Source organism: Pseudochaenichthys georgianus, chromosome 18 (assembly GCF_902827115.2).
Source record: "Pseudochaenichthys georgianus chromosome 18, fPseGeo1.2, whole genome shotgun sequence".
NCBI classification, from domain to species: Eukaryota; Metazoa; Chordata; class Actinopteri; order Perciformes; family Channichthyidae; genus Pseudochaenichthys; species Pseudochaenichthys georgianus.
The window spans coordinates 6002573-6028877 of record NC_047520.1 but is presented as its reverse complement, the minus strand read 5'-3'; the positions used below and the strand labels follow the sequence as shown (position 1 = coordinate 6028877).

Below are 26305 nucleotides of genomic sequence, written 5' to 3'. Positions count from 1 at the left end.
GGATTAAGTAACGTTATTTTCCCATGCTTGAATAGCCTACTTCTTATAGAAACAGTTCTATTATAGGCTTGTGTGCGGAGCGTTTTGTTGGTGCCCAGAGTAGGCGGGGTTTTGCTCCACCTGCCAAGAAAACCATTGGGACCAATTCCACTCAGCTGGCCTGGAGAAACACTCAAAACTTAAAAAGAAAAAAAGCACCAGTGGGTTTCTGCTCTCTTTGAATAGAGTCGGTGTTAAACCAGTGATTGACGTGAGAAACTGGAGCAGGATTCGTTGCGCTTTTGGAGACGCAGTGCATCCTGTATAGTGGCGCAGAAACTGCATGCATACATGGCAAAGGAAAGGAATACATTTTGATCACTTTTGTCGCTTTTTAATGTCTGTTTTTTTGGCTCTTTTGGAGTTTTAAATAGCATCTTCATTCACCGGACAATTGGGAGTTAACGCAGCGTTATTGGCCGGAGCTATAAAACATGACACACAAATGATGTTTAACATTTCTATAGAGGGAGGATCATTCTCTAAAAACTTGGAAGACTTTGATTCAATTCGAAGTGTTCTTCTTTACAGGTCAGTAGCAAGTAACACGATGCATGGATGGCACAATTACCTTTCTTTTCTCGTTTTTACACACACCTAAAGTGTTGTGCTTTTGTTTGATCGAAGTGGCTTTGCTGAATACCGGAGGGGATTTAAATGACTCGTGCAGGTCGGTAGGGAGGTGGAGAAAGAAGGGACATTATATGCAACATTTTAAATGCCACAAACGTACTAACAATTGTAAAAATGCACTCTACAGTACATTTAATTAGTTGTTATTGTATCCTCAGTCCCACTTCAAGCGTTGTTCTCAAACATTCTGATGTATTTTACTCCGTGTTATTTTTAATATTAAATGTTCCGGTAAATATAGTAAAATAATGTATTTGGTGTTTTATGTGTGGTAAATACATTATTTAGCGTGCGAGAGTCTCGTGCTGTCACGTAAACTTGCACGCACTTGCCTGCCCATGCCCGAGACAGCAAGGCAACAGAAAGCTTCTGTGTTGTTAGGGGCAACTGCACTGTCCACCAATCAGATTGCTCTCTTTAGAATCACGTGATCACACCGTGGCCAGTCAGCTCGTCAACGAGTTCCAACATGGCGACAGAACAGCACCGTTTGTTTTGGAAAAAACAAAGTAGCTTTTTTAAGAAGTATCTCGCATTGCATGGGGAGTAAAACGTCTCGTAATCAACATGGCGACTGCAGACGCCCGAAAGTGTATCGATACAAATGTTTGTGGCGGGAAAACAGAAGAAGACGGTGTTGAAATGCACGGTAACGACTGTGAATCCACATCAAGTTTCAACAGCTCCGACTACTCAGAGTAAGAAGATAATGTATCCTCTTTTAGGCAACAAACACTTATCCTCCTTTAGACAACAAACAAACACACCGTATATACGCGGAGTTGACATTGTGAAACCCCGTAAATCTACTGCAGATTTGACAGATGTTTGAACGAGCTAGCAAACAGAAAAGTTTGTTAGCAGGAGATCCTGTAACGCGACACTAACATTTTGATGGTGTTCCTTTCCCATTTAAAACGTGAGCTTTGGTGCGTGGCTCCTTCAGAGGGGAAGAAGTATTCAGATGCTTTAGTAACATTAACAATACGTTATTGTCAAATTACTTTATTACAAGTAAAAGTCCTGCATTCAAAACCTTACTTAAGTAAAAGTAAGTGTTCTTATTACTATGTACTTAAAGTATAACAAGTCAAAGTAATCATATTGCAGAAGAATGACCTTTTAGTGTGTATATAATTATATCTATATGTGACCTAGTTGCATCGTGTAGCATTTTACTGTTGTACTTATAGAGGAACAAAGTTTTGATTGACTTTTTGTAAAATACTTACATTATTTGTCTCTTCTGTGTCTTAAATAGTTAGCCCATAGTTTAATTTTAAGAAACACTGTTTGATTGAAGACGCTAAGTTGGTTTGTGATCATAAGAAGTGCTTGTTAATGTAAGTCTGTGTCCAGCTTTGAGGGAGTGTGAAACACATCCACTCAGTTTCCATCTCACCTCCTTTTTGCTTTTCATGGCTCTTAAGAACTGTTTTCAATTTGGGACGTAAACCTTCATAAATAATTGTATGCTTCTCGCCACCCTCAGTACATTTATGGATAAAACATCAAAGCTGCTTACCACAGCTTCTTCAAAGCAGCTTTAAATAGAGAAAAGCCACACGGAAATATCACTAAATACACCGTACACTATTTTGGACATGCATGTGATCATGCTTTGTACATGTTTCGTTTTTTTCATTCATACATGTACAGCTCTGATAATAAGAAAATTGTCTCAGTATCGATTCATAATTTGGAGACAAGTTGCACACATTTTCACAAGCATCGCCTAAATACTGACACTTCAGAAATAATATTTTACCATAATTCCTTTCAGGAGATAAACAGTTATATTGATATAGTGGCAGGCAAGGGGAGGCATTCACATATTCACTCATTTCACTCCTAAGCTTAGCATAGCTTTTTGGAAGTTAGCTTAATCGCAATATCAAGATATCCAACCTCCCAAATGTTATACAATCCTGTAACAGAATATTAAGTACAATTGATGGTACGTCTCTCATACTTTACCATCTCTTCCCAGTTCCATACCACTCTGCCTTTTAATAATACGCGTCTTTCAATTCCCTTTTCTCTCTCAGTGACTTGGAACCAGAATGGCTCGACGACATCCAGAAGAACGGAGAGCTTTTCTACCTGGAGCTGAGTGAGGGCGAAGAGCAGGCTGCACTGGCCAACGCCAATCAAGGTGTGGCCACTAATCACGTCCGCTTTAGCGAAAAGGAGGCCGAGATCCTCACGGAGCAAAACAAGAAGCAGCGATGCGCCTCTCGGACTAAAGGCGAGCCCGCGCTCAAACGGCTAGCCAGGATCCTGAGGAGAAAACGTCGGCCATCTCAGCGCAAACCTGGAGCAAAGGATGGGGGTAAAGAGAACTCTGCTCTATCGTCAGCTCCAGCGTCCATCCTGAAGAACCAGCCGGGTCAGAGGCAGGCTGTGACGGTCCAGCAGCTGAAGGAAGTGTGTGTGTACCTCAACCCCAAACGTCTGGCAGGGTCTTCCGCACCTCTCTGTGAAGGTGGAGGCCTGCTGGAGGCGCTGCTGGGGGTGGTGTATCGAGCCTCCTGGAGCCGAGGGCTGGGGGACCCTCCGGAGGTGCGACAGGAGGACAGACTGACCGTCCATGGATTGATACCCAACAGCCCGGCCATCAAATGTGGACAAATCCTAATTGGTAAGACCACATTTCCACTCCACACAAATGCACTGCCAGATCACGGGCTGCAAAGAATACAACACAGTCCTCTTGAGAAAAGGAGCCCGCAGCATTCATAGTGACTCTGTATTGTTGTGAGTAAATGTACACCAAGAACTAGCCTTGGTGTGTCAAACTCGTTCAGAAACATTCATCCATAGCAACAACTACAAAGTGACGAAAACCTTGTCATAGTTTCTGTGCTGAGGAACCACTAAGGAGTTTAATAGCTACTTCTCATTGCTAACTCTTCGCAGCAAGTATATTCAGTCCTAGTGGAGCGTCCAGTGCACTTCCTGAAGAACATGAAGCTGAGAGGAAATGTCTGATGGAAAGCTAGTCTCCTCTGAAGTGATTGTCCCCATCAAGGTTAATGATCGGACAGTTTTGAGTAGATCGAGGAACGTCGAGCTTCAACACAAATGACTTCCCGCACGAGTGACTGAGAAGCTTCTCTGCAGCATGCTTAGACAATAAGAGTGGTAAAATACCGGGAATAGCTCCGTTACTGAGATGGCGTTCAGCCTCCCTGCACGCAGAGCAGGTGGAGCTGTTAGTCCTCCCTTTACTGGGTCTATAAAGCGCAGAGGGCAGAAGCACACTGCACACTACTCTGTTAAGACAAGTAAACATGAAAGGCATCTCATCCCAAATGGTTCCAGACTGAGAAACATGTCCTTTTAATCCGGGTTTTATTTAGTCACCGGTAATGGCGGCATATCCCTTTTCAGTTTGCCTTCCAGAAACTCAGATTAAGGATCAGATTAATGTATTTTGTTAGCAATCGAAGGATATTGTACCCATCGTGACACACATTTACAGACAATAGACAAATATCTTTTTATGCCGTTTTCTTCTACGCTTAATTTCGGGGATTAAAAACCTCGTCATGAATCGTTGATGCTGTGCTTACGTTGTTTCAATTTAACGTGAAATGAATTTCCTTTATTGTGGACCGCATTACCGTCACCTGTGAATCTAGATCTATCATCTCCTCCTTTCTGGTTTTTCTACTTCCAATTTCTTGCTGCGTCAAATCAAATTCAAATATGTCAGCGGGTGAAACATCCACACTATTTATTAGTATGTTTTATTTTCTATCTAAAGCCAGGTTTCCAACCGATCAATGTCCTTTTTCTTCGCGCTTTGTTCAGGTGATGTGCTCGTGGCGGTGGACGACGTGGACGTTTCCTCTGAAAACATCGAGAGGGTTCTGTCCTGCATCCCAGGACCTACGCAGGTGTGTGTAAACCTTTTAGATAAAAGCACAGCAACAACAACAGCTTGGAGGTGTTAGCAATCAATATTGATCAAAGCATTGTTAGTCCCTTTCTTCTCGGAGGCCCACGATGTGAGTGTCTCTTCCCACACTGAAAACATAGACATGAAAGTACTTTGAAATGCATGGGTTCACCTAAGCTGCTCAAATGTGAATAGAAAGCAGAAGTCAGCGCTGTTTGACATTAGAAACCCCTCAATTACTGAGGAACAATCCTTTTGATTTGCAGCTGAAGTTTCCGGCCCGTGCCTCAGTCGTGCGTTTCCAGCGAGAAAGCAGACCATCACAAAGTAGGAATTTGCAAATGACAGAGTGCGGCTGGCGGATAGACGGGACTGCGGGGCGGCGCTTTTCTCGGCGCCCACAGGAAGCGGGTTGGGACGCGCAGCTGATTAGAAGATGTAGTCGGAAACTAAATTACACTGTAGGGAAAAGAGCAGGGGCAAAATACAAGGCTCCCCAGACTCCACGATGACCCTCGAGACACTTGAAATAGAGATGTATTGCTGACGGGATGATTGTGTTGGAGGATGTTTTTCTGTCTGCCAGCCGTCCCACACGGCACCTATTACTTCTGGAGGAATAAATATTAGTATTAAAGTCAGTCCACCGTGTCCTTATAGCGGGAGAAGCCTCAGCCACTCCTTGGTGTGTGTGTGTGTGTGTGTGTGTGTGTGTGTCTCCGCACTAACCACATCCTTTTTATTCATGCCGAGAGAAAGTGCTGCCCCCTCGGCATCTTCACCCCGTGATTGTTCAAATTTGAGGTTAGCCTAAACCCATTTTCACGAATTCCTCATCTCAATATAACCAAAGCTTTCTCTTGCAAACAATTGTAGATATCCCTTTCACAACCTCCGACTTCAAGGACTCAGAGTCACCAATTGAACGGTCCGTCACATGTATTTTTCTTTCCACCCCTATTGGGCTCTTCTTTAATAATAACGCTGCTTTTGGCTGAATTGGCTCGCAGCCCAGACGCCGGCGCCTGTGGTTCCCGCCGACAGGCCTCCGGGAGTTCTTGAAGTGATGGTTCGATTAGAAAAATACTGTTTCGACATTTTATCCCGGGGAATATGATATTTATTTCCTTCTATGTGTTTGGTAGGTGCCGTATAATATATGCCTACCCGCATTTTGTGGAAAGTAACAACCTCAGCACCCCATTTATTTCTCGGAGCTTGGGTCAGTTTCGGAAACATGATCTTCAATAACATGGCTTATAGCATACAGTCAAACACTCTAATGTAGTGGGGCGTGTCCAGTTAGTGGTTTAACTGGATCTGTACCTTTCATAGTGGGTTAATGTTTTTTTGGGGATTTCTGCATATAGTCATTTTCAGATAATATGGTCAGACGTGGTGGACAATATTTAAATTGAGATTTGACAGATTGCTTTAACTACGACATTTCTTCCAGTATCTCATCTCTGTGTCTCCACTGCATGTGTTTCCATACGAGTGCTAGTTAGATTACCGTGCTGCTCCGTCTCTGTTTCTGTAAAATAGAGCAATGTGGTATGGAAAGTAAAAGAAAGACCGCATGAACAAGAGAAGATTCCTTCGGGTTGCGCGGGTCTGGTTATAATTTACTCAAACACGCTCAGACAAGCACGGAAAAACAAAAAACCCCAACACAGATCCCTGCAATTTGTTATGCTGCGGTTCGCTCTGGACGTGAGTGTGACTTTCTCCCAGACGATCTCCATCCTAACCCTCAATGATCGTGTAAGGATTGAAGGGTTTTCTCCCTCTTGGCAGCGTGCCACACACACACACACACACACACACACACACACACACACACACACACACACACACACACACACACACACACACACATATACCATGTATACATCACTTCAGGGGACATTACATTGACTTACATGCATTTCCTGGAGACTTATCCTAACCGTAACCATAGCCAACACATGCCTAACCCTAACCCTAATCCTAACCAAGTCTTCACCCTAACATTAACGATTCCCCACACGTGACAGATTTAGGTCCCCACAAGGATGGTAATGCTAGGCCACACACACACACACACACACACACACACACACACACACACACACACACAAACACTGCCAAGTGTAACTAACCATGCAGCGCCATAGTGGCTACTTTTAAAGCATGGACGAACTCTTAACAGGGATAAAAGGCAGCCTGATGCAGTTGTATTAGAATGTTGATTATAACCAGATACATGTGGTTTTTTGTTGTTGTTTTTTAACAACATTACTGGATATTCAAAACCATCTCCCCTTTTTTATGTTGTTGTTTCTGTTGACATGCACCTGGATCTATCTCCTCCTTATATATAGACACGTTATCCTTTCTAGCATTTCGACTGTCTTTGTTATAAATGTATTTTCTTTTTCTTTTAAACACACAACACCTATTGTCCGTCTTTGGAGAAGGGTCCTCCTCTGTTGCTTTTGGAGTTTGTCCTTGTGTGCGAGTCTAAGGACAGAGGGTTTCGTATTCTGTATAAACCGTAAAGCCCCCCGAGACAAAGAACGTGTGATATCGGGCTTTACAAATACACCTCGATTGATGGACATTTGTCATCGCTCCTCTGCCAGGTGAGGCTGTTGTTGGAGACGTTGGCTCCGGCGGACGACAGCAGAGCTGAGGACACTTCATCGGTCCGTAAGACGAAGGCCTCTCCTCCCGTCAGCCAGCTGGTGCGTCTGCTGTGGGGCGAAGACACCGCCGAGCTTCAGATGTCCATTGCACACGTCCCGCACATCGTCATGTTCCTCTCGCTCAAACTGGACTCGGCGTCACCGCAGGAAGAGGTCAGTCGGTGTGAAGTGTATGATAAAACATTTATGCACAATGCAAAATGAATCACAAATTAACCAACAAACCTCATTAAAGACTTCTATCTTAACTTCAATTGAAACCTTATCTTGGCCAATGTCCGCCTTCTGTGCATGGTTTTCTGTTATTCCATTGCCCTGGTTGCTTTAAAAGTGATAATATATCAATATATTCCAATTACTTGTATATAGACTATTCTGCACTAACTCTATTTTATTTGTATTTACTTGCACTATTTGATCTGTTTTATTGTGTTGTTCTGTTGGAGGAGCCTGTGACCTAAGATTTTCATTGTCATAACTACACTGTAGCTATGCACACGGGACAATAAAAGCCTTGAGTGATTTTGTAAAACAGATGCACAATAAAGAGTGAGAATGGAAATGCCTGAAGTCTGAGATAATAAAGAAATCTCCTTTTGTGGCTGTAAAACAAAGTGTTATGAAACAACCCCCCAGTGTCTGCTTAGCAAATGCTGAGTTCCTTAGAGCAGGCAACCCCCACCCTTAAGCTTATATATAAGCTCCACCCATGTTGGTGCAGCTGTCTCTGTGGCGCAATTGGTTAGCGCGTTCGGCTGTTAACCGAAAGGTTGGTGGTTCAAGCCCACCCAGGGACGACTTGTTTTTTCGTTAAAATAACAGGAGCATGTGAATGAGTAACCAGATATCTGTGCAGTAGGATAAGGGTACAAATAATTAGGAGAGAGTGGCGTAGCGAAAGGAAGAACGCATGCATCTAACTCTAGTGGGAACAGTCCACTTTACCCCTTTGGGATCACATTTTTCTTAGTGGGTGATTTGACTGAGAGCAGCTATACAACTGGATTTGAAACAGAAGAAGTGAGCTGTATTCTTATATCTGAGTGTTAAGAATGACCTGATTTGAAGAGGAAATCTCAAGCACAGGAGTGGGAAGCTTTTAGGTCAGACTTCTAGAGAAAACTACTGCTCTGACGGTCTCCAAATCCTGTGGCTGCCAGTAACAGAAAGCAGAGAGAAAGGGGGGAGGTTGAGGCTCCTTCCCCCGAGTGAAGCGCCTGTCTCTTTAGGGTGAATCCACACATGCCATCTTTGCGAAAGTGCCGTAGTCTATATACAAAACATCATCATTTCCTATGTGTTTGGTCCCTATTGTATATTGTTTTACACCCAGACACCTTCTTTATTGAGTTAAGTTTGTACATAACGGAGAAACAAAACAGAGAAACCACATTGTACTTGTGGCTTTTCTTGGCTTATAACAATGATAGAAAACACAAGTACAAGATCATAAATAAAAGACAATGAAATAAATAAAATAAAAATTCAACAGTCATGGTCACAATGTGCATTCAGATATATTGTGTATATTATGTTCTTGTACCGTTAAACTGTAGTTCCTTTTTTGTATCTGCAATTATTGGTATTTTTCCACCCAAACATCCGAGTAGACTTTGATGTCCGCAGCCTCATCAGCCAGCGGGGGATTTCCTAAATGACAGAGTCGTGCAGATCCACTTGTTAGTCCTTTGATTGCAGCGTAGAAACCACAGTGCTATTTAGATTCTTAGCCGTGTGAGGATTTTGTGATCTGAGCATTTCCTGGCTTGACGAGACGTAGCTTAAGTGATGGCTGTTGCTGTTGTTTTGGTGTTCTGGTTGGCAAGGCTACGAGGGGCCCGTTCATTCAAGGTTTGTATCCCCTCAGCGGCTCAGCTCTTATCCACTCTGTATTCTTTCAAGTTGACAGTGTGCTGCGAGGAATCTTACAAACTATACGCCGAATCTGCCCGAAGAACCCTCTCGTCAATAGTCAGAAATAATGTTCATACTTCGACCGTGAAAACGATTTGTGTGCACATATTACAGGACGCACTGATGAGTTTCTCTGAGCTTCAGCGAACTTCCTGAATCCACTCTTCTTTACTCTGGACAGTCCGACATGTCAAATATTTTAGGAACATTAATCTTTTAAAGTGACGTGTAGGTATCCGCTCCAAAGGGGAAATGGGTTGAACAGTAAAACCCTTTTTATGTGACATTTCTTTTGATCGGCTCACCAGAGGGGTTTCTGTCAGCTGAATATATATCTTTGTGACACACGGCAACACTTTTATCTCTGTGTGACTGTGTGACTGTGTCTGCAGGAGGAGATCTTGTACCAGTACCCTGCGTCCGAAGCATCGGGGCAGCTGAAGGGAGTGAGGGGGATCTTCCTCACGCTGTGTGACATGCTGGAGAACGTCACGGGAGGAAGGATACTCAGGTGGGTTAACATTTAATCCCAGTTGTAGTTCCCCTCAAATAACTAACTTTTCAGTTCATTCCTGGATGTTCTACACTTTGCTCACTCGTCTCCTCTATCCTCTCCCCCAGCTCTTCTCTCCTGCTCGGGAAGCAGCTGGTCCATGTGGGCTACTGGAAGGAAAGCAACAATCTTCTAGTCATCGGTCTTCCTGCCGAGAGGTAGCACGAAACACTCGTTTCCCACAGACACTGTAAAATCCCCCACATTTCATTTTAACTGCAGACTGATGAAAAAAACAACGTAGACATCGCCCGGCAAGATTGAATTTCATATGGCAGTTGCACATTTCTAAGAGATTAGAAATGAGCTTCATGTGTGGAAGTGGAGACGTATTTAAGAGCCGTATCTGTTAAAACAATTTCAACGTGCGTACGGTCTACGTTTCGTCCTCTGCTGGCAGCATGAATACCTCCTTTAAGGAGCTTGTGGTTGTTCATGAGACGACTCGTTTTACCCCACGTTTTATAGTTTTAGAAACCAGGTCAACCCGATCATTATGAAATTCATTCATGCTTAAAAGCTCACAGATAGATTTTTTAGGAACACCAACGTTGAGAAAAAAAACCTATGAAATGTTTTCGCTTCATGGTTCCTGGCAGTTAGTCCCGGTATTTGATGATATCCGCTGACGTTCATTCATGTCTGGGTTCAACATGTCTCCGTGTCCTCCAGAGTTCCTCTGCTGTGTCTGCAGACGGTGGTGGGAGACGTGGTCCGGACGCTGAAAGTGATGTACGGCTCCTTGGACAGGTGGGTCGCTCTTTGCTTTCCTGCTGAGAGAGCCTGGTCAAACTGCCCCTTTTTGGCAGGCATTTTGTTCTGCTTGATGCGAAACATATATATATATATAACATAAAAAAACACGTGTGTTCCACCCATTTATAATTTCAACAAAGAAGTCTTTGTTAATTATAAATGGGTGGAACACACGTGTTTTTTTTCCCGCAAGGACACATAGGAAAGACTAAAGGGAAGACGCATAGGAAAGACTGAAGGAAAGACACATAGGAAAGACTGAAGGGAAGACACATAGGAAAGACTGAAGGAAAGACTGAAGGGAAGACACATAGGAAAGACTGAAGGGAAGACACATAGGAAAGACTAAAGGGAAGACACGTAGGAAAAACTGAAGGGAAGACACATAGGAAAGACTGAAGGGAAGACACATAGGAAAGACTGAAGGGAAGACACATAGGAAAGACTAAAGGAAAGACTGAAGGAAAGACACATAGGAAAGACTAAAGGGAAGACACATAGGAAAGACTTAAGGGAAGACACATAAGAAAGACTGAAGGGAAGACACATAGGAAAGACTGAAGGGAAGACACATAGGAAAGACTAAAGGGAAGACACATAGGAAAGACTGAAGGGAAGACACATAGGAAAGACTAAAGGGAAGACACATAGGAAAGACTAAAGGGAAGACACATAGGAAAGACTGAAGGGAAGACACATAGGAAAGACTGAAGGGAAGACACATAGGAAAGACTAAAGGGAAGACACATAGGAAAGACTGAAGGGAAGACACATAGGAAAGACTAAAGGGAAGACACGTAGGAAAGACTGAAGGGAAGACATATAGGAAAGACTGAAGGGAAGACACATAGGAAAGACTGAAGGGAAGACACATAGGAAAGACTAAAGGAAAGACACATAGGAAAGACTAAAGGGAAGACACATAGGAAAGACTGAAGGGAAGACACATAAGAAAGACTGAAGGGAAGACACATAGGAAAGACTGAAGGGAAGACACATAAGAAAGACTGAAGGGAAGACACATAGGAAAGACTGAAGGGAAGACTAAAGGGAAGACACATAGGAAAGACTAAAGGGAAGACACATAGGAAAGACTGAAGGGAAGACACATAAGAAAGACTGAAGGGAAGACACATAGGAAAGACTGAAGGGAAGACTAAAGGGAAGACACATAGGAAAGACTAAAGGGAAGACACATAGGAAAGACTAAAGGGAAGACACATAGGAAAGACTGAAGGGAAGACACATAGGAAAGACTAAAGGGAAGACACATAGGAAAGACTAAAGGGAAGACACGTAGGAAAGACTGAAGGGAAGACACGTAGGAAAGACTGAAGGGAAGACACGTAGGAAAGACTGAAGGGAAGACACATAGGAAAGACTGAAGGGAAGACACATAGGAAAGACTGAAGGGAAGACACATAGGAAAGACTGAAGGGAAGACACATAGGAAAGACTGAAGGAAAGACTAAAGGAAAGACTGAAGGGAAGACACATAGGGAAGACACATAGGAAAGACTGAAGGGAAGACACATAGGAAAGACTGAAGGGAAGACACATAGGAATGACTGAAGGGAAGACTAAAGGAAAGACTGAAGGGAAGACACATAGGAACGACTGAAGGGAAGACACATAGGAAAGACTGAAGGGAAGACACATAGGAAAGACTGAAGGGAAGACACATAGGGAAGACTGAAGGGAAGACACATAGAAAGACTGAAGGGAAGACACATAGGGAAGACTAAAGGGAAGACACATAGGAAAGACTGAAGGGAAGACACATAGGGAAGACTGAAGGGAAGACACATAGGAAAGACTGAAGGGAAGACACATAGGAAAGACTAAAGGGAAGACACATAGGGAAGACTAAAGGGAAGACACGTAGGGAAGACTAAAGGGAAGACACACAGGGAAGACACATAGGAAAGACTGAAGGGAAGACACATAGGGAAGACTGAAGGGAAGACACATAGGAAAGACTAAAGGGAAGACACATAGGGAAGACACATAGGAAAGACTGAAGGAAAGACTAAAGGGAAGACACATAGGAAAGACTAAAGGGAAGACACATAGGAAAGACTAAAGGGAAGACACATAGGGAAGACTGAAGGGAAGACACATAGGAAAGACTGAAGGGAAGACACATAGGAAAGACTAAAGGGAAGACACATAGGAAAGACTGAAGGGAAGACACATAGGAAAGACTAAAGGGAAGACACATAGGAAAGACTAAAGGGAAGACACATAGGAAAGACTGAAGGGAAGACACGTAGGAAAGACTGAAGGGAAGACACGTAGGAAAGACTGAAGGGAAGACACATAGGAAAGACTGAAGGGAAGACACATAGGAAAGACTGAAGGGAAGACACATAGGAAAGACTGAAGGGAAGACACATAGGAAAGACTGAAGGAAAGACTAAAGGAAAGACTGAAGGGAAGACACATAGGGAAGACACATAGGAAAGACTGAAGGGAAGACACATAGGAAAGACTGAAGGGAAGACACATAGGAATGACTGAAGGGAAGACTAAAGGAAAGACTGAAGGGAAGACACATAGGAACGACTGAAGGGAAGACACATAGGAAAGACTGAAGGGAAGACACATAGGAAAGACTGAAGGGAAGACACATAGGGAAGACTGAAGGGAAGACACATAGAAAGACTGAAGGGAAGACACATAGGGAAGACTAAAGGGAAGACACATAGGAAAGACTGAAGGGAAGACACATAGGGAAGACTAAAGGGAAGACACATAGGAAAGACTGAAGGGAAGACACATAGGGAAGACTGAAGGGAAGACACATAGGAAAGACTGAAGGGAAGACACATAGGAAAGACTAAAGGGAAGACACATAGGGAAGACTAAAGGGAAGACACGTAGGGAAGACTAAAGGGAAGACACACAGGGAAGACACATAGGAAAGACTGAAGGGAAGACACATAGGGAAGACTGAAGGGAAGACACATAGGAAAGACTAAAGGGAAGACACATAGGGAAGACTAAAGGGAAGACACATAGGAAAGACTGAAGGAAAGACTAAAGGGAAGACACATAGGAAAGACTAAAGGGAAGACACATAGGAAAGACTAAAGGGAAGACACATAGGGAAGACTGAAGGGAAGACACATAGGAAAGACTGAAGGGAAGACACATAGGAAAGACTGAAGGGATGACACATAGGAAAGACTGAAGGGAAGACACATAGGAAAGACTGAAGGGAAGACACATAGGGAGGTTGTGAGCAGATCATGTCAGGGACAGAGGCAGGAACATACAGGAAGAAAGCACACAGATACACCCGGGAGCCGGGGTGTGGATCATTCCAATTCACACGATAAGTAGTTTCATAGCATCCCAATAATAAATAAATAAATAATCAAGTTAAAAAACCTATCAAGAATTTAAAAGTTTGAGTTCAGAGGGGATGAATAACTTGAAAAGCGATTTGTCTGAAAAGCAGGTAGAGCATAGAGCCCAGTATGCTCTCTGCTTGACATACTGTAGATGTAAACTGCGACTTGACTGCTACCAAGGCAGCCATGGTATTTGTAGTTCTTGAAATGTAGTCATTCTTCTGTAGTCCTATGATTGACTTGTTCTTCATTGTGTCCTCTGTAGAGCGTTCTGCCAGGCGGACCACGCCCCCAGGTTGGACCACTTCTTCTGCCTGTTCTTCCAGCAGCTCATCCAGCCGTCGCGCCTGCGGGACGGCTCCTCCGCCCCCCCCACCGACGTCTCAGGGACCCTCTTTCTGGACGGACTGCCGGCGGTCCGATGGCTCACGCTGCCTGCAGAAATCAAGGTTCATTTCTCTCTGTGGGGACGGAGACAAGAATATCATGTAGACGTGTAATTAGTGATGGAGTCGAAGTAAATGCAGTGGTAACAGATATTTGATTATTGCAGTGTCTCTTTTTTTAAATTGTTTAATGTTGGTTGTGAAGAAGTTATTTTAAAATGTAGCAATGGCGCCCTCTAGTGTCCAATCATTCATAGAGTATCTGTATTGAAAATAGATGCAAATGTAATGATGTGTGGTTAAAGTGGATACATGCAGGTGTTTAGACTTTGGATAAGACTATAAGTAATTGGAAATACAAAAGGATTTAACATATTTTAAATGCTATTAAGCTTTTATCTGATGTTCTCTCTCTACAGATGGAGGTGGATACTGTTCTCTCTGATTTCGAGTCTTCTGATTTTGGAGAAATGGTGAGAAAACACACCAGTACTGCTGTCAAGCGTTACATACTTTTATATCCATTTTTAAAGGGGGCGGGGTTGATAGGTTTATCTGCGAAATAATCACCAGGATAATGATTGACTGTATTGCCATCACCTAATGTCAATAATCTGCATTGTAAACATGACACAAGGTGGCGCCATATCCACGTCAGTGAATGTACTACTTTGAATTTACCCTCTGTATGTGTTAAGTAAATACAGTTGCCTTGAATGAAATTCACGCAACTCTTAATATTAGATACTGTGTTTTTAAGTGGCGATGGAGATTATTTGTTGACCCTGCTTTAAAGGATATGTTGCCTTTTACAAATGGTGCGCTTTATCACTGCCTGGGTTTTGGTTGAAGTGCATCCAAGCTGCGTTTTCGCGTTTGGCTGATTTTCCATACGAAAAACACGTCGTCCCGAACCACTTGTTATGACTTCTCTCTCTCGCGTATTCCGTTAAGACCCACCCCACCTCACTCCTCGTGCTGAAACCTACCAATCAAGTATAGGGGCAGGTCTTCACAGAATACGTGTGGGGAACAAATTCAAGCTTTGTAAAGGCGAGTGGATGTTGGCAGGCAGTGAGTGCGGACCAACGATTGAACGATAACAAGAACGGCTCTCACCAAGTACGACTCGGTTCCCCTCGTTCGTACCAAAGAGCCGTTCAAAAGAATCGGCTCGTTCGCGACCGACACATCACTAATAGTCATGGACGTCGATCATAACAATTTAGCCAATTACAAGTAGGGGCTGTCGGCTTTAGACCCACACATGGTCCTTAATCCTGCTGTGTGTTGGTACATGCATGTGAGCTGAGACGCCACCTGCTCTCTGGCCTCAGCAGGGGAGAGGAAAGGTCAGACTTGTATTATTAATGAGAAGCTAATGTCTGGTTTGCCTGTGTACGTGCAGCGCTAGCCGATTACATGAAGCAGCACTTTAGGTCAGACGAAGTGAGAGTGAGGGGAGATTCATACAGGAAGTGGTTGAGTTCAGTTGAAGCTCCATTGAGCTTTGTTAAGATTCCTTATTTGTTGATTGTTGTTTAAAGAGTTCCTGGTTTATAAGAGGTCCGATTTGTATCGAGGTCAAACAATGTCACTACTCTATTTGTTCTATTTATTTATCTTTATTTCCTTCTCTAACAGTCTGAGGACTTTTTTGGCCTGAGGCGTCTGTATGTCATTCTTGGCTCCTGTTTGTTCTACAAGGTAGGGGTCTCAGTGAAAACACACTCGCTCATCTCTCATATCTCATATCACTCATCTCTCATATCACTCATATCTCATATCGCTCATATCTCATATCTCTCATATCGCTCATATCGCTCATATCGCTCATCTCTCATATCACTCATATCACTCATATCTCTCATATCGCTCATATCTCATATCTCTCATATCACTCATATCTCATATCTCTCATATCGCTCATATCTCTCATCTCTCATATCACTCATATCTCATATCTCTCATATCACTCATATCGCTCATCTCTCATATCGCTCATCTCTCATATCGCTCATCTCTTATATCGCTCATCTCTCATATCGCTCATCTCTCATATCGCTCATCTCTCATATCACTCATATCTCATATCACTCATCTCTCATATCACTCATATCTCATATCACTCATCTCTCATATCTCTCATATCACTCATCTCATATCACTCATCTCATATCACTCATATGTCATATCACTCATATCACTCATATCTCATATCACTCATATCTCATATCACTCATCTCTCATATCACTCATCTCTCATATCTCATATCACTCATATCTCATATCACTCATATCTCATATCACTCATATCTCATATCTCTCATATCACTCATATCTCATATCACTCATATCTCATATCACTCATATCTCTCATATCACTCATATCTCATATCACTCATATCACTCATCTCTCATATCACTCATCTCTCATATCACTCATCTCTCATATCACTCATATTACTCATATCACTCATATCACTCATATAACTCATATCTCATATCTCATATCACTCATCTCTCATATCTCTCATCACTCATATCTCTCATATCTCATATCACTCATATCGCTCATATCACTCATCTCTCATATCTCATATCACTCATATCTCATATCGCTCATATCACTCATATCTCATATCACTCATATCTCATATCGCTCATATCACTCATCTCTCATATCACTCATATCTCATATCTCTCATATCACTCATATCTCATATCACTCATCTCTCATATCTCATATCACTCATCGCTCATATCACTCATCTCTCATATCTCATATCACTCATATCTCATATCTCTCATATCACTCATATCACCCATCTCTCATATCACTCATATCTCATATCACTCATATCTCATATCACTCATCTCTCATATCTCATATCACTCATCGCTCATATCACTCATCTCTCATATCACTCATATCTCATATCGCTCATATCACTCATATCTCTCATATCACTCATCTCTCATATCTCTCATATCATAATGTAATTACAAAGATACTTCAAGAAAACCACCTCACCGGGTGACCCACTTATGCATCTAAGGCAGGGGTGCCCATTACGTCGATCGCAAAGGTAGTGTGGGTAGATCGCATGGCATTGGAAAAGAAAAATATATATATATTTTTTTAAAGTCAGCCTCTCATCCATCCTTACTATGGCATTTTCCACTTGATTGACGTACAGGAAAGCCAGTCCGAGTTGTATTGTGCCATACGGGTTCATGCCGTTATGAGGGGGCAGGGGGGCGGCCCTGGAGGTAGATCTTTTGGGCTTGGTCATTTTAAAAGTAGCTCCCAAGCTAAAAAAGTGTGGGCACCCCTGATCTAAGAGTATGGCAACAGCAGCCAGCTATCAGCAGCACACGATAGCAGAACACGCAGGACAGTGAGCTCTCCCCTCTACCAGTGAAGGTGTGAGAATCACTTGGCATGAAGGGAAGAATCTCATCTTGGTATTTAGATGTGTTTTATCATTACACATAGAAATGAAGTGGGACCTTTAGAAAGCTTTGTTTATAAAGATAATGAGAATGCATTCCTTCTGTTTTAAAGTGAAACGGAGTTCAACAAAGCCCTGCCTGTATCTTTCACTGCAGTTAACTAAACAATGATATGGTTGAAGTGCTTTTTGTACTTCAAAGTCAACTTTATTGTCAATCTTTCAGTTTGTGTGTACAGACAGAGAGATCGAAATACCGTTTCCCACAATAGAAAAATACAAATATATATAAAAATATGTACATCCTATATATATACACAGCCAACAGACACATATGCACACATTAAGATAAAAGCACAACAATCAATACATACAAAAGACAGTTACTTCAATATCTTTGGGGATGTACATTAGTGCCAGATTGTCCATAGCAGCGTAAAAATAAGTTTTATTACTCTCTCAAATGTATTTTCGCTCACAATGCTGGCTTTAAACGCTACACTTGTTTGATAAAAACTGCACTTAATTGTCTACACGCTCCCCTTGCAGTCCTACCTGATCGCCAACCACCTGCCTAAAGAGGACCTGCTGGACGTGTGCCTGTACTGCCAGCACTACTGCCTGCTGCCTCTGGCCTCTGAGCAGCGCGTGGGTCAGCTGGTCATCTGGAGGGAGGTGTTCCCCCAGCAGAGAGCGAGCACCAACAACCCAGGATACAGCCAACCCCAAGGACGCCACTTCCTCCTCATAGTGGGGCTGGTGAGGAGGCCAACTGTCGTGTCAAAGTATCATAGTCATTTAATACCTCTAGTCTTATACTCCGAGTGCCTGTTACACACTGCTACACTGTACTTGTGTTTAACAGACATATGTTAAGGGTTTACATTGCAGGAGGGCAAAGGGGGGTATGCAACTGGTTAGGGACTGGGGGGTTTCATAAAGGGAATGTAAGGGTGGGACCAGTTGGCTATTTTCTCTGCTTTACAGTGCGACTGTCAGCTGTGTTCGGGGTGCAGAACTTCTCTATCTTGAGGATGAAGTAGCTCTGTTCCTACATTTGGGATTTCACTTGTATATTGACTTTATTACTTTATTAAATATAACAAAGACAAACTTTGTCCATTAATCATTTATCAGTTTCCCTTAAGAATTTCCTCCACACCAATCACTCCTTGTTGCCCGATTTCTACTATATTTTTTACATGGTACAAGTTATATTTTTCTGTCTCTCTCCCCCCCCTCCTCAGAGGCACTTCATGCAGTGCGTGCTGCTGGAGGCCGGCGGCTGTGCTTCAGCCGCTCTGGGCTCTCCAGGACCCGACTGTGTCTACGTAGATCAGGTGAACCTTGTGATTCTTCACAGCTAATGCCTAACACATCACCTCGTCGCTCTTACAGCCTAAAGAATGTACATAGGCGGAGATACTGTGTCCACTACACTGACGAGGAAGGATAACGGGACATTCTGTAGCCGAGGAATGCATCAAGTCTTACAAGAAAAATAGAAGTACTGCGACATTCATTTTTCAAGGTTTTTATTGTCAAATGCAAACACTAAGATTAAGAACTAATATGGATGAAAAAGCAAATCAAGTGTGTGTTAGTTCGGAGGGGGAAGGGAGGTTTGCTCAGTGTTCGTTTGTTTTGTGGGGATGACGACGTATTAATTGCTACTATTTCATTTAAGTCAAATTGTGTTGCCAGTTAATTTCTTGGCGTCATGACATCTTGAATGTGAGGTCCTTGTACCCCCCTCACTCATCCTGCCTATAAAGTGCCACTCCTCTCTGAGCCCAGGTGAAGGCCACCCTGCTGCAGCTGGAGGTGTTGCAGGCTGGTGTTGAGGAGCGCCTGAACGCCCCCCCGGCCCCCTGCCTGTCCTGTGCCGACTGGTTCCTCCCCGCGGCCCGCGACCGCCTGGACAGCCTTGCCTCGTCCTCCCCCGTCTTCAGTAAGCTGGCGGGGGCCGTCAGAGGCTCCTCGGGGGGGTCGAGGGGCCGCAGCCTGTTCGGAGAGAAGGCCCAGCGGAGCAGCCAATCGGACAGCGGCAGCGAGGGCCAGATGGATGCTGGGACATCACTGGCTCCAGGCCTCAGTCCACACTCTACACCGGACTCGGGGAGAAAGCTGGGGGGCCGTCGGGACTCCCTGGGGTCCGGAGGGTCTGAGGGGAGTGGAGGCAGCGGAGGACTCTTTAAGGTACAGTTGGAGTCTTTCCTTGAGGCTTATACTTGTTCCTGTTGTTTATTACTGTGTCTTCAGAGGAATGTAGATTTAAAACAACAGGCTAAATGACGTATAACATACCACACTCAGACCACAGGGTAAAAATGCTTTGTCATCAGATTCCCAGGATGAAGCACCCGAACCCATTCTTCCTGGGCACCCTGAAGAAGACCCTGACGGAACGGGAGACGGAGGAGATGTACAACACCATGAAGTGGGTGATGAGATGCATTTCTTGTATTTTAACATTTTGGCTAGAACTTGCTAAAAACCTTCTTCTCGTTGTGACAGACTGACCTCTGGAGCAGAGAACACGTTGTTCCACTACGTCGTGATGGAGAGTGTCCAGGGGATCTTCATCGCCCCGACCCACAGGGAGGAGGCTCAGCTCAGCGGCTCCATCCACCCGCAGCTCATCCGCAACTTCCACCACTGCTGCCTCTCTATCCGCGCCGCGTTCCAGCAGAGCCTGCCGGCCAGGGTGGGTCACCTCTAGGAGGCCATGAAGAAATGTGTTTAGAAACGCAGACCGTATCTGATCAACATACTGGGTCGAAAATATGCAAAGAAACGTCATACTATGTCCCAGAAACCTGCAGGTCCGCTGCAACTCTTACTACTTTTAAATCCAGGCTGAAGACTTTTCTTTTTGTTGCTGCTTTTAATGGAACTATTCATATCTTAAACTGCACTGTAACTTTTATCCATGTATTTTTTCTTTTTATGTTTATTTTATTAGCTTTTATTTTTAATGACTGATTTTAAATGCCATTTTCTTAATGTCTTTCATTTTTTGTAAAGCACTTTGAATTGCCTTGTGTTGAAAAGTGCTATATAAATAAACTTGCCTTGCCTATGTCGATAATATGCAATATGCAAAGAAACGTAATACTGTATGTCGAAAATATGCAAAAAAAACAGAGTATAGTATTTTGAAAGTATGCAAAAAAAACGACATACTATACTACTACTATACTATGTCGTTTTTGAAAATACTATACTTTCATTTTTTGCATATTTGCAACTAGTATAGTACAATAGTTGCAAATATGCAAAAAACGACATAGTATAGTTATGTCGGAAAAATGCAAAAAACAACATCCGAATACCTTTATTCGTCCCACCGAGGGGATGTCCAAAATATGCTAAAGAAAATACATGTCCAATGTTCTGAAAAAAACACATAGTATGTCCAAAATATGCAAAGATGGACGGTATAATGAATGACCTGTCCCCTGCAGGGCCGGCGCGCTGCAGACCGGCCTCAGGGCTGGGGTCTCGGCCCAGTGAAGGAGCACGGGGTCCTGTTTCAGTGCAAACCTGAGAACTGGACGGACCAGAGGAAGCCCGCTCCCACCATGACCTACTGGGTGATCGGGTACACCATCCTATTACATGATAACTATGGATGAACTATTGGAATTAGGCTCAACGTCCCCGTTCTACTGGAGAGCGTTTTGCCTTCATTTGTGCTTTTAACTATTTTTAGAAGTACATAAAAAAAAAAAAAAAGGTTTTGATCCATCTGTGTGTCTTATGACATCTCATGATTATCTCTAACTTCCAAAATGACATTCTGGATAATTTGCTGAACATATCAAGCCTGCCTTTCCCCCCCCAGTCTAATGTGTTTTTCCATGTCTCAGTCGCATGCTGCTCGAGCCGGTCCCTCAGGAGTTCTACGTGTGTTTCCACGACTCGGTGGCAGAGGTTCCCGTGGAGATGGCCTTCAGACTCTCCTTCGGCCTGGCCTTGTGATCAGATCTGTGACCAGAAGGATGGACACACTACAACACTTCTGAGCATCTGTTGAACTCTCAGGAAAAAAACTGTTGGGATTATTATTATATAGCAGTGAGTTCTAACCGGTCATGGTTTTGTGCTTTGTTGCCGACCACAGACGTGTGCACACGTCTTAATGTGGAAGTGGAAAGCCAATCACTGAATACCTCAGAAAACGTGGTGTTTCCCTCTGTTAAGAGCAGACGCCCTAACGGTTACTAGGCTGGACCAACTGGAAGTATTCTGCTGCAGCTATGCTTCATGTTGACGGCAAATAGCAACAACTTGCAGTGTTGGAACAAATAAATGATACTTTATTTAAGATGTACAGTCTGTATGGAAATAGATTAACAAAGTCAATTAAAGAAGCAACTCTCTTATTGTTTGTCCGCCTCCACAACATAATTCTACATTACTGACAAAGGGAGTGGAAATAAAGCTACTCTTACTCCAAACATATCCAACACACATTAATCTTATCAGTATTGTTGAAGACTCGGCAAACAAATCGTAGAATTCTGCATTTTATAATGTGCATAATTGAATTGTGTGACCAGGGAAAACCATTATTATAAGGATGCCACTGAAGTGATTTGTGTGGAGTTGAAATGATCCCTCCAGGATGTAGTCTGAATGCACCTTCATGCGGGTGCTGGAGTTCACGCTGCGCTCTGAACCAGCAGCATGTTCCTCTTGTAGCACTCCAGGCTGCAGAGGGGCACCCCGCTCTTAGAGCAGGCGTACCTCTTGATGTTGGGGCAGCCGGTGACCCCGCAGGTCAGGGGGGGTGCAGGAGAAGCAGAGGGGGGGGTGGGGGTCGGCGCAGGGACCCCCGAGGGGAAGGAGATGTTCATCCCCAGGGCGTTGTCTCTGTAGCGCACCATGGGGCTCTGGCTCAGCTTGGACTTCCTCTCCCTCATGCTCTTGATCTTGGCCTTGCTGGTTTTGGTCAGCCTCTCGATGGTCTGGTTCTTGCTGTCCTCCGCCTTCTTGGCCGCCTGCAGGCGTCTCTTCCGCGCCCGCTCCTCCCGCTTCTGCATCATCTCCGCCGTCATCTCCTTCTCCTTGTAGCCCATCGGCAGCTCCAGGAGCGGCTGGCTCTGCTGCTTGTGTAACAGCGCCTTCTGAAAACACGACAAACACTCCTTAAAGCACACGTTGCCATTTCAGAGGACTTGCTGGCATGACAGATTACAGATGTGTTAAATTACTACCTCGGTTTGTTGTATATTGATATAAGTGGACCATGCTAACTTCATGTTTCTGTTCTTTCATTACGACAGGCCATCCTGCCCTAAAGCAGCTTTTAGTTTTCCACTACGGGATGCTAGTAAGATGCTGGAAGTCTGCAAGTTAGCATCACAACACGTTTCTGACCAGGTAGCCAAGTATTAGATGAATTCAGTGATATGGCATGTGATGAAATCATTAACGCTGTCGTGAAGCGCGCAAGAAGTAATTTGGATGGAAATCAGTTGCTTTAACGCCGTCATTTACTTTCAATAAACCTTTGTTTGAGTTTGATCCGCCTCCTGTGGAATAGGAACCGTGTTCATTACATAAACGGCCACTTGTTTATAGCAACTTATAAAAGCAACCACCTGTAAAGCCACATGCACTCTGTAACAAATATCCAACTGGAATGTCTAAAAGAAACCCTAGTGTTACACGTTCCACCTGAGAGCATGTTCTGACTAACAGGCGTTGAGAGTTCAGTCTCTCCTCCTCACCTGCCGGGCTGTGAGCAGAGACTCGTCCACCTCCTTCTTCAGCTCCCCGTTGTCGTCGAGCTCTCCTTTCTCCAGAGCCTCGAGCCACCGCTCCTCCTCGTCCACGGGCACCATCATGGAGTCTGAGTCTATGTCTGGCATAGGGGATGTGGCCAGGTTACTGTCTTCGTCTGACGCAATACAAACCGGATAAACATGATGAATGTGGGGTCCAGGAAATAAATCCTCACCATGGTACAACTGACACACAGCTGATGTGAGGTTAACTAGCATCCACTGTGCGCCTCGGAGTAAGAAAGGCTTTTGATGTGAATAGAGGGAACAAGCATTAAAGCTTTCGCTTAGCTATCATTGGATGTTGTTCAACTGACAATTAAGGTACATAATACATTTTAAAGGCTATTCATAAAAGAAGCATCATATATGGAGAGATCTTAAAGTACTGTACCGGTACACTTAATACTCTTGGTTGTATTTTTACTACTGTTCTGGAGATCTTTGGGTTTCCCCAACCCGTGTCATGTGACCACATAAAAAGAAATACAGTTGACGTGTTAAGAGATAAAACTGTCAAATATTTAAAAACCTAAAAGCTCAAATTAGAGAAATTAACAGAAAACCAACAATCTGTCCCCTAGAGCAGTGTTTCTCAAACCTTTTCATACCAAGGACCACTTAACCAATAAAAAACACTCGCGGACCACCTAACTCCACAAATATCCAAAAACACATCGTTTTAGAACAGATTACAAATCGCCTGAAAATGGTACAAACAAGTAGGGCTGCTCAATTAATCGTATTTTAATCGCAATTACGATGCTGGCTTGAAACGACTATGAAAACAACAATTGAAATAAAACGATTTAAAAAAAAAAAATTGTGTTTTGAATTATACTTAAAGTTCAGAGTAATCAACTGTTAAAAACATACCGTTTGTTTTTCAATAAATGGATGTTTTCAAAGTAAATGGATAATCGTTTTTTAATAATCGTGATATCAATTATTCACCCAAATAATCGAGCAGCCCTACAAACAAGTGGCAACATCGAAGGTGAAACTTAAGCTCGCTCCATTGCGGAGATATTTGCGAGAGTGCGGAAAACTTAAATTTATTTATTTATTTCAAATGTGAAATTTTAGCAATATACTCACGGACCACACTTTGAGAAGCGCTGACCCAGATTGACCTTTGGAGAATCCTGTGGTGTCAAGGTCCAGTATTTAGCATTTGACCTTACATCTCAACATTGAACTCACCAAGCCAGGCTCGATACTGCTCCAAAGGCACAGACGGCTCATCGTCGTCACCATCATCATCATCATCCGAGTCATCATCGTCATCGGAGTCATTGTCATTATCAACATTGTTAATAATCATCAAAGGAGAGGGAGGACAGGCGACACCGGGGTGCACGGTGAAGGTGGGAACGCTGGGAGAGGAAGCAGAGCTCAGTGAGGGACTGGGTTTGGATGGAAATTACTTAATATTTAGACTCCCCTCACCTCTTGGTTCCCAGCGTCTGCCCCCCCAGTTTGATCTTGAGTCGGAGCTGTGGGGGGGGCCGAGGGACCGGGGGGGGCTCCGGCGCCTCGGGGAAGCTGTGGTGCTTCCTCTTGTGCTTCTTGTGTTTTTTGTGTTTGCGCTTGTGAACGCTGTGCAGGCTGGAGCCGCCCTCACCTGAGAGGAAGAGGGGAGACACATCAGATACATGCGTGTTATCTATTTCATTACAGTTGCTATTATTGACGTTACGCCATATCGATCAAGAGGAAGTATATGAAGCAATGATTTTAGTCCTGTGATACAGTGCTTTTTGGTGTACTGAACAAAAAGAGTACATTTTGAACAAATTATCTAAACAATTAGCTATGTGTGGTTTTTCATTGGTTTGGCTTAAGCTTCACATTCTCCTCTATTCGTGAACGTCCATTTGTTCACGCAGCGTATATATGAATATAAAATGTGCTCCACATCTTTGGACAACTGGTGAAAACGAATCCAATGAACGACAAACTGAGAGTCTGTTTTAATTGTCATCTGAGAAATGTAGTGACTGAGAAAGACCGTAAGTGCCAGTACTGTTATTTACTCACCAAGGAACCTGGGGTGAATCATGTCTTTCCTTTTCCCCATTGAAGCGGCAACAGGGATGTAAACACGGAGAACAGCAGCCAGTGAGCAGATCTACATGGCAGCAGAACTTATCTGCAAAACTGATTGGAAAACACACCTGATTACCAGAGGTGGGAGAAGTACTCTGACCTTATACTCGAGTAAAAGTAGAAGTACCAGACTGTATGAATACAGTACGAAATAAAGAGTAAAAGTATACTATTAGCCTCTGAATTGTAGTGGAGTATGAGTTCAAGCAAACAATTAAAATACTCTAGTAAAGTACAAGTCTGTCAGAAAAGTACAGTGCCTGAGTGAATGTACACTTTACACGGCACTGCTTATTACTGAAATCGTTACATTAAATCGATTTAAATGCATGTAAATATTCTCTATTAGTTGAGTTAGCTAAGCAAAAACCTTATATTTAGTAAACTGTATAAGGTTAGCTTCAAATAGTTAGCTTTATCCTTATTTAGCCATGTGATCCCTCATCACATAAACTAGCATACACTCAACGTTAAGACAAGCAACAACATTTACCATTTTGAAAGAAAGCCCACGCTGCAAAGCTGAGGCGAATTGACCCTTAACTGATATGAACTAACGGTACCTAACAAACATTACATTATAATGATTTAGCCGCTTCATAACGTTGTTAATATACTAGTAAGCACACCTAAGCTAAGCTAACAACACGGAACTTCATCATCTTCTTCTTCATTTCCGGTCTTTTTGAGATCCGGTATACTGCCTCTAGTGGAGAAGAAA

General features: G+C 43.3%; 2 protein-coding genes and 1 non-coding gene across 6 annotated transcripts; 2 read left to right on the top strand and 1 right to left on the bottom strand.

Annotated features, from left to right (window-relative positions):
- The first annotated feature begins 318 nt into the window (after window positions 1-318).
- Window positions 319-21886, top strand: intu (inturned planar cell polarity protein). 3 transcript variants are annotated; one of them, XM_034105809.2, is made up of 17 exons: window positions 319-570; window positions 2721-3313; window positions 4489-4574; window positions 7201-7416; window positions 9570-9688; window positions 9799-9888; window positions 10403-10480; window positions 14108-14291; window positions 14648-14701; window positions 15873-15935; window positions 18233-18442; window positions 18931-19023; window positions 19481-19882; window positions 20029-20123; window positions 20201-20390; window positions 21151-21287; window positions 21556-21886. In XM_034105809.2, exons 1-17 carry the CDS (start codon window positions 485-487, stop codon window positions 21665-21667), a joined length of 2808 nt encoding a protein of 935 aa, XP_033961700.1. In that variant the 5' UTR covers window positions 319-484; the 3' UTR covers window positions 21668-21886. The 3 variants fall into 3 exon arrangements, with proteins under 3 accessions (XP_033961700.1, XP_033961699.1, XP_033961701.1); XM_034105808.2 differs by lacking the exon at window positions 319-570 and adding an exon at window positions 1137-1370; XM_034105810.2 differs by lacking the exons at window positions 319-570; window positions 15873-15935 and adding an exon at window positions 1137-1370.
- On the top strand, window positions 7987-8060 carry trnan-guu (transfer RNA asparagine (anticodon GUU)). Its single transcript has one exon. It is a non-coding gene; the product is annotated as a tRNA-Asn (tRNA).
- Window positions 21887-21982: 96 nt separating the features above from the next.
- On the bottom strand, window positions 21983-26262 carry ino80b (INO80 complex subunit B). 2 transcript variants are annotated; one of them, XM_034105813.1, is made up of 6 exons: window positions 26078-26262; window positions 25516-25635; window positions 24925-25099; window positions 24679-24851; window positions 23422-23591; window positions 21983-22815 (listed from the first exon to the last, which is right to left on the bottom strand). In XM_034105813.1, the coding sequence occupies exons 2-6, from the start codon at window positions 25553-25555 to the stop codon at window positions 22351-22353; spliced, it is 1023 nt and encodes a 340-aa protein (XP_033961704.1). In that variant the 5' UTR covers window positions 25556-25635; window positions 26078-26262; the 3' UTR covers window positions 21983-22350. The 2 variants fall into 2 exon arrangements, with proteins under 2 accessions (XP_033961704.1, XP_033961705.1); XM_034105814.1 differs by having other exon boundaries at window positions 23422-23555; window positions 26078-26259.
- Between the last annotated feature and the right edge of the window lie 43 nt (window positions 26263-26305).